We start from the raw sequence: 15,841 nt of genomic DNA on the forward strand, positions 1-15,841 counted from the left end.
CCAAGATCACACCACTGAACTCAGATTGAGACTCTATCTCAAAAAAAAAAAAAAAAAAAAAAATTACTCAACAAAGCCCTTTGCAAACTCTGAATGATAGAACTGTGCTGTGATTTTTGTCATCTTTGTGCCCCATCTTATACATGCCAGGTAGATATTTGGTGTATTACTCCTTACTCTTAAAAGTATCCCTTAGTTCCCTAGAGATCAGCAGACACTAGGCTCACATGGATCCCAAATGTCAAAGACCAGGTTATCTAACCAGAATACCGATGGCATTACGGGGACTGAGGGTCATCACCTTGTGACACATTACCCATCACAGGGGCTGTGTGAAGGAGGAGGATCAGAGGGTGACAGTGCTGGCTAGGGACGATGTAGAATGTCTAGGAACTTCGGTGGCCAGCACTGTCTCATCTCAGCCCCCTGAGGACTCCGTGGGTCTATGTCTTAACCTATGGGGCAATGTTAGTTTGGCTCCCTGTTCTTAAAGTCACTAATGAAAGGCTGCCTCTGTTCTATGAGCCTGCTGACTCTGGCTTGTACTCTGTGTGTGTGCGGCCAGGCATACCGGCTCTCCCGGGGACGGGTGTGGGCCATGATCATCATGCTGTGTCTCATCGCGGCCGTCCTCTCTGCCTTCTTGGACAACGTCACCACCATGCTCCTCTTCACACCCGTGACCATAAGGTATGCAAAGCGCCTCTGCCGTGGGGGTTGTGGCCAGGCTCTGTCTGCACGGCCTGGCTCCAGGCTCCATTCTCAGGTGCATGAAAAGGTGGGCGGTTGAGCCCACAGCTCAGTGCATTCCAGTCCAGCGCGTGTCTGCTTTGTGTGACTGCAGTACATGCTACAAGCAGTGGGGCCTCAGAAGCTGGTGGCAGAAATGTCTGCAGGAGGTGGAAGACATAGGCTTTGCTTTCCTGGAGATTGTAGTCTCATGGGGAGACACGTGGACAAGAATGGCTCAGCCCTGGTGAAACTCCGTCTCTACTAAGAATCCAAAAATTAGCTGAGTGTGGCGGCATGTGCCTGTAATCCCAGCTACTCAGGAGGCTGAGGCAGGATAATCCCTTGAACCTGGGAGGCATAGGTTGCAGTGAGCCAAGATTGTGCCACTGCACTCCAACCTGGGCAACAGAGCAAGACTGCATCTCAAAAAAAAAAAAAAAAAAAAAAAGAACAGCTCACCCCAGACCACCAGGTACCAGGAATCCCTGTCCCTGTTCTTCTCCATCACCATCTGCCACCTGGGCTGGCTTGGCAGGTCACACACATGCCGAGGGCTCACAGGGTCATGTAGCTGGGGGGAGGTGGAACAGCCACTGCAAGGTTCCTCATCAGAGGCTTGGAGGGTCGCAGGACCAACGGGGCTCAGCAGAACCAAGGTTCAGTCTGGCAAAGCTTTACAGGGCAACTCTGGGAAAGAGAAGTTCAGTTCAGTTCAACTCCACTCCGTTCCGCTCCACTCCACTCCGCTCCACTCAGTTCCACTCCACTCCATTCAGTTCCACTCAATTCAATTCTGTTTCTTTCTTTTTTTTTTTTTTGAGACGGAGTCTCGCTCTGTCGCCCAGGCTGGAGTGCAGTGGCCGGTTCTCAGCTCACTGCAAGCTCCGCCTCCCGGGTTTACGCCATTCTCCTGCCTCAGCCTCCCGAGTAGCTGGGACTACAGGCGCCGCCACCTCGCCCGGCTAGTTTTTTGTATTTTTTAGTAGAGACGGGGTTTCACCGTGTTAGCCAGGATGGTCTCCATGTCCTGACCTCGTGATCTGCCCGTCTCGGCCTCCCAAAGTGCTGGGATGACAGGCTTGAGCCACCGCGCCCGGCCTAAATTCTGTTTCTTTTAATTTCGTCCACTTTAATCATCCATCATTTACTGGGGGCCATAGGCCTGTTTGCTGAGAATCTTCTGAAGCGTGAGCTGTGGTCCTGGTCCTCGTGTGGGCCCCTTCTGAAGGTACGGACCAGTGTGTTTCCATCTGTGTGCTATTTTAAATATGACTCCCCAGCATGTCAGCCTTGGAGCTGGCCCTGAGGACACAGAGGGTGAGAAGGCGAGAGAGGGCCCCTCAGGGAGTCACCCTCCGGTCCTGCTTGTAATAGGGTGTCTTGAACAAGTCACTTCAGGTGCACTGATCTGGGTCGTAACGGCAGAGAGATTAATCTGAGCTGGCATTCTGAGGGCTCTGCGAAACACAGGGCCTGCCTGGACACAAGGCATGGGACACACAGCAAGTTCCCAGGCCCCGTGGGGCTGCTTCCAGGGCTCTGGGTTGATCTGGGGGATGCCTTTTCTGTTTGAACAGTGGTGGCTCTTAGGGGAGGAGTGGGGTGGGGAGGAGCATGGAGTGGCCAGCGCCGCTGGGGAGGTAGATACAGCATCCCCAGGTCATCTGCTGCCTCCGTGTGGAGACTCAGGTTCGTACCCAGGCTCCTGCAAGCTGGGCTACACTGTCACGCCCCGTATAGCCCGGGCAGCTGAGAGGTATCTTGGCCTTGCCACAATTTGTTCATATCCTCACTACTCGGAACTGCTTTTATCATGTTGTTAGAGCAGTAATTCCATTTATTAGTCAAAAATTTACATCTTTCAAGATTCTGGTGCTGGTGTTCTAAGATTCCCTACTTATCTGACCATATTCTTTATGGGTTTGTAAGTGCTGGCCACATTCTTCCCCTTTGTCTGGACTAAGTGGCTTTGGTCCTTATAGTTAACAGCTAGTCCCATTGAGATGGGTGCACCGTCCTGCCTGGTCTGGCACTGTTGACTGCTGCACACACATTTTCTTGCTAGAAGCAGCTCCTGGGAGCTTCCTTAGCACTGTGCCGCTGCTGCCTCGGGTCAGAGTCTCATCGGTGGAGCCACTCCTGCTTCAGTCCCCGGGGATGCTCCCTCCTCAGCTCCCACATGGCTCCATGGGCCTGTGCTCCTCATGTCAGCAGAGGGGAGGCTGTGTGGCCAGCCTCACTCTGAGCTGATGGCCGGGAGGTGGTGGGTGGCCTCTGAGTGAGACCCAAGGCCGGCTCCTGTGTGGGAGTAGGCTGTGCAGATGAGCAGGTGTGGGGGACGCTGTGATGTGCCGTCTGCACTTTCTTTAGGGCAATGTTTCCCAGCTGTGTACATGCTGGGCCCCTGGAGCTATAGTGAAGCTATAAAGCGCCACTGCCCGGGCCCACTCCCAGGCACTGGTCTGCGCCGGCCAAGCCATAGGACTCCCAGATTCCAGCACAAATCTCCTGAGGCCACAGTGGAGCTCCACAGCTGTAGAGAGTGGCCTGACAGGTCTGTGGGGTGAATACAGTTGACACGAATCGATTGTACTCCAACACAGCTAGAAGAGAATACCTGGACTGCTCCCAGGGTAAAGAACAGATTGATATTTAAGGGGATGGGTATCCCGTTACCTGGTTTGATTATGTGAATTATTACATTATCATACGTACCCTGAAAATGTACGTATGTATGTGTATATCTAGTATGTATGATAGCAGTAAAAAGTAAATAAGTAGAAAATGCATAGATGAATGAAACAAAGGGAGAGGACGAGAAGAGAGCCTAGGGCCTTGGTGTCCAGGAAGCGGGAGGTGGGAAGGGGCTGAGTCAGCAGGCCCTGTGTGAGCCCTCCCTCCGCCCCCACACCGACCCCCACAGTGAGCCCTCCCTCCGACCCCACACCGACCCCCACAGTGAGCCCTCCCTCCGCCCCCACACCGACCGCCACAGTGAGCCTCCCTCCGCCCCCACACCGACCCCCACAGTGAGCCGTCCCTCCGCCCCCACACCGACCCCCACAGTGAGCCGTCTGCTCCGCCCCCACACCGACCCCCACAGTGAGCCTCCCTCTGCCTCCACACGGACCCCCACAGTGAGCCGTCCGCTCCGCCCCCACGCCGACCCCCACAGCACCAGGTGGGAGCGCTGGGGAAAGGGTACCTGACCACACTGAGGGTTTGGTGGCTGGAGGCTCACTCTGGGAAGGACTGTAGCTCTTGGAGTGAGCTGTGGCCTGCAGGGGTTGTTGCATTGTTCAGTCCTCCCAGCACTGCCCTCCCCACCGGGGTGTGTGTGTGTGTGTGTGCGTGCGTGCGCGCACCTCCCTTATACGAACAAGTGCCTTAAAAATCTCTGGGTTGCACGTGGGCCTTTCACAGTGTGCACAGTGGGACTACTTTCATTTTCCTCCATTTGTGACAGGTTGTGTGAGGTGCTCAACCTCGATCCAAGACAAGTCCTGATTGCAGAAGTGATCTTCACAAACATTGGAGGAGCTGCCACTGCCATCGGGGACCCTCCAAATGTCATTATTGTTTCCAACCAAGAGCTGAGGAAGATGGTACGTACCAGCATGCTAGGGTTGCTTCCAACAAACGCACACTTCCACTTACTTAGCGCTCTACCCCACCTGGACACCTTTGTTAGAAATGAAGATCGTCGCACCACCTCTTCATAGTGAGTGCCACTGGGCATCTCAAGAGTGGGGTGTGAGGTGACTGGTCCTTCAATCCTAGAGTTAACTGGCTTGAATTGACTTCATACTCATTCTGATCAGTTTTTAAAGAAATGACTGGATAGCATGATATAGTCGTAGTATGTTATATTAATTTTATTAATAGGAACTGAGGTTTCTTCCAACTTACATTAAAAACAAAATGACCTGTCCCCTCTCACTGGAGATATGGGATTCTCTTCTTAACTGCGGCGGATTAATTTACTGATAAAGGACTTAAAATTTATTTTTTAAGGGTCAGAAATGAATGTCTTTAGAAATAAATTCTTTGAAAGTCCCCTTAAATATTAGGGTATAGTTTCTTTATATACTGTAATAAAGACAAAGTGTTAGAAAGTGCAAGGTATTTTACATACCTTCAAGGTGAAAATGGAACTATATCATTAGTTTTTATTCTCTACTCTTTGACCATTAGAATTTTCTCAGTCTCCCTTCTCTGAGGTATCAGTGGAAATGCTTCCACATTGGTGTTATTTCTTGTGGATGATGTGTGTGTGTGTGTGTGTGTGTGTGTGCCTGAAGGGTGTCAGTGTGTTTGTGTTTGAACACTGTGTTCCATTAAAATATTTAAACCTTTGAGAACCTGTGGCTCCAGGGTGTTAGTGGCTGCCTCATGGAAGCAGCGCGCTCTGGAGGTTCTGGGTGTGGTTCCGCATTCCCTGGCTGCCCCGGGAAACTGCTTGGCAACACTTCACCAGCTTTGCCCTGTGAGCTGAGGGGTGCAGCCATGATCATGCCACCCCGGAGCGTATCAGGTGGTAACAGAGCCTGCGGTTTATCCTAGGAGCACCTGCTATCCAGGGTGGAGCTCATGCTGATGGAATAGAACTGTTTTTAGAAAAAAATTGTATTAGTTGCATTCCATAAAAAAGTAATACATTTTTTGGTAGGAAACAGAAGTCTCACAGACATGCACACACAATAAAAATTCATAATTCCACAAACCAGAGGTAAACCCTTTTAATATTTTGGTGCAAATAGCATCCTAGAGCGTTTGTTTGTGGATACAGATGAATACAAAAGACAGCACAGCTTCTGCTTCTGGCCAACATGGAGTAACAGGGCCTGGATTTACTCTCTTGCCTGGGAAAGTCAAACAGAACAAACAAAAATAAACCAAAACCAGACAAAACACATGGAACAGTGGTAACGAAGTCACTGGACACCAGGCACAAAGCGACAGTGATCCCTGTGAGATGGGAAACAGATGCGGTGAGCCCTGTGACTGCTCCAGCTCCCCACCTCCAGAGAGCTTCCAGAGCGCGGTGCAGGGAGGCACGACCCGGCAGAGCCCACGAGACACCCTGAGTTGAGAGGATGAAGCTGAACGTCTGGGGAGACCAGGGCAGCGAGAGTCCGGAGGGGACACAGCTGAACCGCAGAGATCCTCAGAGAGTCCCTTTGGAGTATTCAGCAGAGTGTTCAGATCAGTGCATTTGTGCGAGGAGACGACACGAGACCCGGGGAGAACAACCCAGAAAGATGAGAGGGACGAGTGCTTGACGCACACGACAGGAATAGTAATGATGTCTATTCTGCCAGGCAGACTGGAACCTCTTAATTTTTTAATTTTTATTTATTTTTATTTTTTTTGAGACAGAGTCCCCCTCTGTCGCCAGGCTGGAGTGCAGTGGCGCGATCTCTGCTCACTGCAAGCCCCACCTCCCAGCGGAACCGCTTAATTCATGGAGCATGGGGTAGAGTACTCACCAGGGTCTTGCCTCAGTCCTGGGGGGTAATTAACTACAAAGTGAACACTACTCTGCTTCCACCTAAGAAATCTTGAAACTAAGACCCCAGAGGACCAAACTGTTTCTAAATACTTCAACTGCATCCCAGAACAAACCTCAAGAATATTTAGAGTGATACAAAAATATTGGACAACACACAGGGTAAAACTTGCAATGTCTGGCAACCAATCAATGATTATCAGGCATGCAAAGAAGCAAGAAAATGTAACCTATGACAGGCATGGTATGAACCATTTGAAACTAATGTAGAACAGACAATGATGTTAGCATCAGCGGACTAGGACATTAAAACTGTTACTACAGCGGTGTTACAGATATTCATCAAGTAGCAATATTAAAGATACTAAAAAAGCCCCACATTAAACATCTAGACATGAACATTACAATGTCTGAGATAGAAATACACTTGTTGGGATTAGTGGCATGTTAGATATTACATAAGGAAAGATTAATGAATTTGAAGACATAGATTCAAAATGAAACGGATTAAAAAGATAATAACAAGGACTGAAAAGTGTTAGTGAGCGATGGGAAAACTTCAAGTGGCTTATAACATATATGCAATTCTCATCTCTGGAGGAGAGAGGGGAATGGAAAAAGACACCCTAAAAATGGACCTAAATTCCAAATTTCATGAATGGTATAAACCAACAGAATCAAGAAGTTCCATGACGCCAGAGCACAAGAAACATGGAGAATACTACAGTAAGGCACACATAATAAAATTTGAAAGCAATGATGAAGAGACAATCTTAAGTTTCCAAAGAAAAAGACGTGTTACAGGCAAGGAAACAAAGATAAAGATGACAATATATTTCTCTTTAGAGATAATGCACGTGTGAAGGCAACAGAGCAATACCTTTAAATACTGAAAGAAAACACCCGTGATCTCAGAATACTACACCCAGTGAAAATCTTTTTCTTATGTACAAAAACAGACTTTTTCTCATATAGAAAAGCTAAAAAGAATTCATCAGCAGCAGACCCACAGGGTAAGACATACTAAAGGAAGTCTGTAAGGCAGAAGGAAAGTGCCACCAAATGGAAACATGGATCTTCACAAAGTCATGAAGAATACTGGAAAGGGTAACTACACGGGCAAATTCACATAATTTAAAAAATTACTCAAACCACTTTGAGATAATTGTTTAAAGAAAATAATAATGTAACATGTAAGAATTGATGACAACAATAAAATAAAGCCTGGAAGGGGAGAAATTAAAGTATATTAATGTGTCAGGTACGGTGGCTCACGCCTGTAATCCCAGCACTTTGGGAGGCTGAGGCGGGTGGATCATGAGGTCTGGAGATCGAGACCATCCTGGCGAACACGGTGAAACCCCGTCTCTACTAGAAATACAAAAAAAAACTAGCTGGGCGTGGTGGCACGTGTCTGTATTCCCACCTACTTGGGAGGCTGAGGCAGGAGAATTGCTTGAACCCAGGAGGTGGAGGTTGCAGTGAGCCGAGATTGCGCCACCGTACTCCAGCCTGGGCAAAAGAGTGAGACTGTCTTAAAAAAAAAAAAAGGATATTAATGTAAGATATTTTATAGTATATGTAAACTAGTATAATATAATTTGAAGGTAGTCTGTGAAAGTTAAAAAAAAAAAGTTAAAAGTTAAACTCTAAAGCAACCACTAAAAGGAAAAACAAAGAGTAACAGCTAATGCCAACAAAGAATATAAGTGGAATCATACATAGTATTTATTTAATGGGATGGAATGTAGAAAAAAGGCAAAAGGAAGCAAAGAAATGATGGAACAAATATAAAACAAATTGCAAGAGTTAAACCTAACTATATTTAATAATTGCATAACATATAAATAGTTTAAATATCCCAATTAAACAGCAGGGATTGTCAGATCAAACAAACAAGCCCCGTCCAACTATAGATGCTCCTCAGCTGACTTTGGGATGACACCCAGATAAACTTATTGTAAGTTAAAAATATCATAAGCCAAAATATGTTTAATATACCTAAGCTCCTGAACATCATGGCTTCGCCTAAGCCCACCTTAAATGTGCTCAGAACCCTTACATTAGCATACCGTTGGGCAAAATCTCATACAAAGCCTACTTTATAATAAAGTGCTGGATAGCTCATGTAACTTATTGAATATTGTACATTACATCAAAGTTGAGATGGTTTTGCACCATTGTGAAATTGAAAAATTGTAAATTGAACCAAATTAAGTCAGGGAACATCTGCATTATGCTGCTTACAAGACACACATTTAAAATATAATGACACAAGGCCAGGAGCGATGGCTCACGCCTGTAATCCCAGCACTTTGGGAGGCCGAGGCTGGTGCATCACCTGAGATCAAGAGTTCAAGACCAGCCTGGCTAACATGGTGAAAACCCGCCTCTACTAAAAATACAAAATATTGGCTGGGCATGGTGGCAGGCACCTGGAATCCCAGCTACTCGGGAGGCTGAGGCAGGAGAATCGCTTGAACCCGGGAGATGGAGTTTGCAGTGAGACAAGATCACCCCATTGTACTCCAGCCTGGGTGAAGAGTGAAACTCCACCTCAGAAAAAAATGTATGTCTATCTGTCTGTCTATCTATCTATCTATCTATCTATCTATCTATCTATCTATCTATCGACACAAATAAAAGTAAAGGAATGGCAAAAGACTCATCAGAACAAAGTGGCTATATTAATATCTGACAGTAGACTGCAGAGCGAAGAATATTTCTAGGATTAAAGAATGTTTCATCATAATAAAGGGGTAAATTCATATAGTGAACATAAAAATTCCATTCATACAACGAATGACAGACCTTCAAAATATGTGAAACGTGATAGTACTGCAAGGAGGAATAGGTAAATCCTTAATTATAGTTGGAGAGTTCAGTACAATTCTCACAGTAATTGAAAGAATAAGTAGAGAGAAAATCTACAAGGATATAGAAAACTTCATCATTGTTAACTAACATGATCTAGTTGACATTTATAGAAAACTCCACTCAATGTCAGAAGAATGTATATTTTTTTCCAGGTGCACATCCTGGAATTAACCAATAGATAGATTGGTTAATAAAACATTAACCAAAATAGATTCTAGGCAATAAGACAAATCTCAATAAATTTAAAAAGATTCAAGTAATATAAAATATTTCCCCTGACCGCAGTTGAATTAAATTAGAAATTAATAACAAAGATATTTGGAAAATTCTCAAGTATCTGGAAACTAACACACATTTCAGTAATCCAAGGGTCAAAGAGGAAAGTGAGATTGAAATTAGAAAGTATTTTTATACTCATCAACTTGGAATGCCATAACCAAATACCATAGACTGGGCAGCTTAAATAACAGCAATTTATTTCTCACAGTCTGGAGGCTAGAAAGTTCAAGATCCAGTGGATTTCATTCCCTGGTGAGGGCTCTCTTCCAGGCTTGCAGATGGCCGCTCTCTCACTGTGTCCTCATGTGTCAGGGAGGCGGGGAGAAGAGGCAGAGATGAAGCTCTCTGGCGTCTCTTCTTATACAGGCATTAATCCCAGCGTGAGGGCTCTACCCTCATGACCTCATCTAAGCCTTATCACCTCCAAAAGACTCCATCTCCTAATACCACCCCATTGAGGGGGCGAGGTAGGGCTTCGGCCACAGTACTTTCGGGGAAACACAATTCAGTCCCGAGCAGTTTTGTGTTGAATTATAGTGAAAACAGAACATATCAAAATTTGTAGGATTCTCCTATAGCAGAAGTCAGTAGACTTCTTAAAAGGCTATATATATAGTTAATTTTATAGGCATGGGGGCTGTATGGTCTCCATTGCAATTACTCAGCCGCACCACTATGTAGCATGAAAGTAGCCATAGACCACACATAAATGAATGGATGTGGCCGTATTCCAGCTGCATGCGTGCTGCTCCCCACTCTAAAGCAGTATTTAAGGAAATGTATCACACCATAAACACCTGTATTCGAAAAGCTGTGTCTCAAATCCATAACCTCAGCTTTATCCTATGGAATCAGAAAAAGAAATTAAAAGTAAGCAGAAGAAAAAAATATATACAGACTAGAAAAATAGGGAACATCAATGAAGGCAAAAGCTGGTTCTTTGACAAGATCAGTAATATTGACAAACATCTCGCCAAGCTGATGAGGAAAATGAGACAGAAGATTCAAGTTACTAATACCAAGAATGAGTTGTTACATTACAGCAGAGCACACAGACATTACACTATTCTCAGAGAAGGTCATGGACAACTCTATGTAAACGATCTGACAGCTTAGATAAAATAAACTTTTTTTTGGAAAGACACACTCTTTAAAACTTCACTCAAGAAGAAGTAGGTAACCTGAGTTGCCCTATAGCTATAGAAATAATCAAATATGTAGTTAAAAACCTTCCCACAAAGAACAAAACAAACATAAACAAACAACTCAGCCTAAGATAGCTTCTTTGTTGAATTCTCCCAAATAGTTAAGGAAAAAATAATGTCATAATACCAATTCTATACAAAGCTTTACAGTAAATTGAAGAGGACAGAATATTTCCCAATTAATTCTGTGAGGCCCTGATATGTAAACTAGACAAAACCAGTATGAGAAAAGGCAGTGATAGATAAATATTTCTTGTGAACATAGATTTACTATTTTAAAAATTTGTAAATCCAGTTTAACAATATATACATAGGTAATACATCTTAGTCAAGTAGAATTTATCCAGGAATGGAAGATTCTTATGATATTTGAAATATTAATCAATGTAATTTACTATGCTAACAGACTAAATGAAAAAACCATGTGATCATCTCAATAAATGCAGAAAAAACATTTGGCAAAATCCGGTATCTATTACTGATAAAATCTCTCAGCACCATTTATTAAATAGGGAATCCTTTCCCCATTTCTTGTTTCTCTCAGGTTTGTCAAAGATCAGATGGCTGTAGATGTGCGGTATTATTTCTGAGGACTCTGTTCTGTTCCATTGGTCTATATCTCTGTTTTGGTACCAGTACCATGCTGTTTTGGTTACTGTAGCCTTGTAGTATAGTTTGAAGTCAGGTAGCGTGACGCCTCCAGCTTTGTCCTTTTGACTTAGGATTGTCTTGGCAATGCGGGCTCTTTTTTGGTTCCATATGAACTTTAAAGCAGTTTTTTCCAATTCTGTGAAGAAACTCATTGGTAGCTTGATGGGGATGGCATTGAATCTATAAATAACCTTGGGGAGTATGGCCATTTTCACGATATTGATTCTTCCTATCCATGAGCATGGTATGTTCTTCCATTTGTTTGTGTCCTCTTTGATTTCACTGAGCAGTGGTTTGTAGTTCTCCTTGAAGAGGTCCTTTACATCCCTTGTAAGCTGGATTCCTAGGTATTTTATTCTCTTTGAAGCAATTGTGAATGGAAGTTCATTCCTGATTTGGCTCTCTGCTTGTCTGTTACTGGTGTATAAGAATGCTTGTGATTTTTGCACATTAATTTTGTATCCTGAGACTTTGCTGAAGTTGCTTATCAGCTTAAGGAGATTTTGGGCTGAGACGATGGGGTTTTCTAAATATACAATCATGTCATCTGCAAACAGGGACAATTTGACTTCTTCTTTTCCTAACTGGATACCCTTGATTTCTTTCTCTTGCCTGATTGCCCTAGCCAGAACTTCCAACACTATGTTGAATAGGAGTGGTGAGAGAGGGCATCCCTGTCTTGTGCCAGTTTTCAAAGGGAATTTTTCCAGTTTTTGCCCATTCAGTATGATATTAGCTGTGGGTTTGTCATAAATAGCTCTTATTATTTTGGGGTACGTTCCATCAATACCGAATTTATTGAGCGTTTTTAGCATGAAGGGCTGTTGAATTTTGTCAAAAGCCTTTTCTGCATCTATTGAGACAATCATGTGGTTCTTGTCTTTGGTTCTGTTTATATGCTGGATTACGTTTATTGATTTGCGAATGTTGAACCAGCCTTGCATCCCAGGGATGAAGCCCACTTGATCATGGTGGACTAGCCATAAGTAGAAAGCTGAAACTGGATCCTTTCCTTACCCCTTATACGAAGATTAATTCAAGATGGATTAGAGACTTAAATGTTAGACCTAATACCATAAAAACCCTAGAAGAAAATCTAGGTAGTACCATTCAGGACATAGGCATGGGCAAGGACTTCATGTCTAAAACACCAAAAGCAACGGCAGCAAAAGCAAAAATTGACAAATGGGATCTAATTAAACTAAAGAGCTTTTGCACAGCAAAAGAAACTACCATCAGAGTGAACAGGCAACCTACAGAATGGGAGAAAATTTTTGCAACCTACTCATCTGACAAAGGGCTAATATCCAGAATCTACAAAGAACTCAAACAAATATACAAGAAAAAAACAAACAACCCCATCAAAAAGTGGGCAAAGGATATGAACAGACATTTCTCAAAAGAAGATATTCATACAGCCAACAGACACATGAAAAAATGCTCATCATCACTCGCCATCAGAGAAATGCAAATCAAAACCACAATGAGATACCATCTCACACCAGTTAGAATGGCAATCATTAAGAAGTCAGGAAACAACAGTTGTTGGAGAGGATGTGGAGAAATAGGAACACTTTTACACTGTTGGTGGGATTGTAAACTAGTTCAACCATTATGGAAAACAGTATGGCAATTCCTCAAGGATCTAGAACTAGATGTACCATATGACCCAGCCATCCCACTACTGGGTATATACCCAAAGGATTATAAATTATTCTACTACAAAGACACATGTACACGTATGTTTATTGCGACACTATTCACAATAGCAAAGACTTGGAATCAACCCAAATGTCCATCTGTGACAGAATGGATTAAGAAAATGTGGCACATATACACCATGGAATACTATGCAGCCATAAAAAAGGATGAGTTTGCGTCCTTTGTAGGGACATGGATGCAGCTGGAAACCATCATTCTTAGCAAACTATCACAAGAACAGAAAACCAAACACCGCATGTTCTCACTCATAGGTGGGAACTGAACAATGAGATCACGTGGACTCGGGAAGGGGAACATCACGCACTGGGGCCTATCATGGGGAGGGTGGAGGGGGGAGGAGGGAGGGATTGCATTGGGGAGTTATACATGATATAAATGATGAATTGATGGGTGCTGACGAGTTGATGGGTGCAGCACACCAACATGGCATAAGTATACATATGTAAGAAACCTGCACGTTATGCACATGTACCCTAGAACTTAAAGTATAAAAAAAAAAAAAAAAAAAAAAATCTCTCAAGAAACTAGGGATAAAAGAGAAATTCATCAACCCGAGAAAGAATATCTGAGAATCTGTAGCTAGCATCACACTTCACTGAGAATAACTGAATGATTTCCCTCTAAGATTAGAAACAAGACAAGGATGTCTGTTCTCACTATTTTTATTCAACATTTTATTGGAGGCTGTAGCTCATGCGATAATGCAAGAAAGAAATACAAAGCATCAATATTGGTAAGGAAGAATTAAAAGTCTTTATTTGCAGAAGACACAATCGTCCATGTAGAAGATTTGATGCAATCCATAAAAGAGCTCCTACAAATAATAAATAAATGTGACAAGGTTGCAGGATACAGAGTCCACATACAAAAATTAATGGTTTTCCATATTTAGCAATAAATAACTGAAAATTAAAATTTCATTTACAGGAGCACAAAACATATGCTGTATTTGGTATTGCATATGACCAAACAGATGCAAGGTCTGTATACTGAAAACTACAAAGCTGCAGAGTAATTAAAGAAGATCTAAATAAATTAAGAGGTACACCTTGTTTATGGGCTGGAAAACTCAATATTGTTAAGCTATCAATTATTTCCAAATTGATCTATAAATTCAAGCAATCCCCATCAAAACCATAGCAGGTTTTTTCTCTGGGTAGAAACCGACAAGCTGATTCTAAAATTGATATAGAAATTCAAAGTATCCAGAATGACAGAGAAAGAAAGCAAAAACAAACTGAAAGGGCTAGTAAATCCTGACACCAAGACGTATTATAAAGTCTCCGTAACCAGCACAGTGGTTTTGGCATCAACACAGACAGGTAGATAAATGGAATAAAGTAGGGAGTGTAGATAGAGACCCACATGTAAGTGAACTACTGATTTTTGACCAAGGTGCAAAGCCAAGTCAGCAGAGACAAGATAGTGTTTTCCAAAAATTGTCCTGGAACAAATGGATATTCACATGCAGGAAAAATGAACTTCAGTCCACACCTCCCACTATATCCACAAATTAACTCAAACTGGATCATAGATGTAAGTGTAAAACCTAAAACCTTAATTTCTAGTGGAAAACCTAAGTTGTAGTAGAATAGGTAGAAAAATAGTTCAAGTGAAGATGTGGCTACTGTATTTCATTAGACTTTTTGTAGAACTTGGCTGTCAACTTGGCTGTTTTTCTCTTCTTTTTATGACAACATTTAATGGATGCTGCAACAGTTTAACTCTCCTGACTAGCATCACATTAGTGTTAATGTAAAATCCTAGGCATGGTGTATTTCTTACACAAAACCTGAATTAACTCGGCTTCATTTTAAGCCTGCCTTTGCAGTCCTAGATTGAAATATTCTGAACTAAACAATACAAAGTGACCCAAGACAGACACTGGCTGTGTTTCTACCAAGCCATGTAGAAAACTGAGGGCAAAGAACAGTCTGTCAGACCATTGCTGCAATCCTCCATGGCATGCTGACAAGCTGTTTTAAGATATCCAGATTTTAAATATGATGGTAGGAGAGAAAGGTGAGGTTTTGCAGAAATACTCAGAGGGCCCTGGAAGTGAGTACCCTCTATGGTCTTGCTGAGGCTCAACCCAGGCTTGTCATACAATTTTCTGCCAAAGTGACATTCTCTGGGGAGATGGCCTTAGGACTGTCCTTGTTTTACTGAAGATGGTATTCCTTGTCTTCTACATAATGACTTTCCCTGAATTTGGGAATTAAACTGTAATGGAGTCTTGCTCTGTTGCCCAGGCTAGAGTGCAGTGGCGTGATCTTGGCTAACTGCAACCTCCGCCTCCTGGATTCAAGCGATTCTGCTGCCTCAGCTTCCTGAGTAGCTGGGATTACAGGTGCATAACACCACACCTGGCTAATTTTTATATTTTTAGTAGAGACAGGGTTTCACTGTGTTGCCCAAGCCGGTCTTGAACTCCTGACCTCAGGTGATCCGTCTGCCTCGGCCTCCCAAAGTGCTGAGATTACAGGCATGAGCCACTGCGCCCGGCCTTGATTTTAATTTATTTCACAGTAGTTTGGAGTTAAGGAAATATTTCTCTGTATGGAGACACAGATGCACTCATAGTTTCAGGGACAGTGTCTTCAGCAGAGATAAATTTATAAAGCCTCGTTATCAATAGTAACAGCACAGCCATACATTTGCATCACGTGATGTGCATATTTATTTTGCATTGTTTAGTTTTTCATCAAGGAACTCAAATAGGAAGAAAACAGATTGTGAAATAAAACTTAGGTTTGAAATTAATTTAAAAATTATTCATGAAGAGGAAGTCCTACAGTAATCAGGCAAGATAAAGAAATAAAGACTACCCAAATTGGAAAAGAGGAAGTCAAACTATGTCTGTTTG

At 43.1% G+C, this 15,841-nt stretch overlaps 1 protein-coding gene across 1 annotated transcript in view; it reads left to right on the top strand.

Annotated features, from left to right (window-relative positions):
• OCA2 (OCA2 melanosomal transmembrane protein) overlaps positions 1-15,841 on the top strand; it is a 349,097-nt gene that overhangs the window by 115,383 nt on the left and 217,873 nt on the right. The window contains 2 exon segments of the mRNA XM_010355208.2: positions 566-690; positions 4,199-4,337. Coding sequence (XP_010353510.2) covers positions 566-690; positions 4,199-4,337 — 264 coding nt within the window.

This window comes from Rhinopithecus roxellana, chromosome 5 (assembly GCF_007565055.1).
Source record: "Rhinopithecus roxellana isolate Shanxi Qingling chromosome 5, ASM756505v1, whole genome shotgun sequence".
NCBI lineage: Eukaryota > Metazoa > Chordata > Mammalia > Primates > Cercopithecidae > Rhinopithecus > Rhinopithecus roxellana.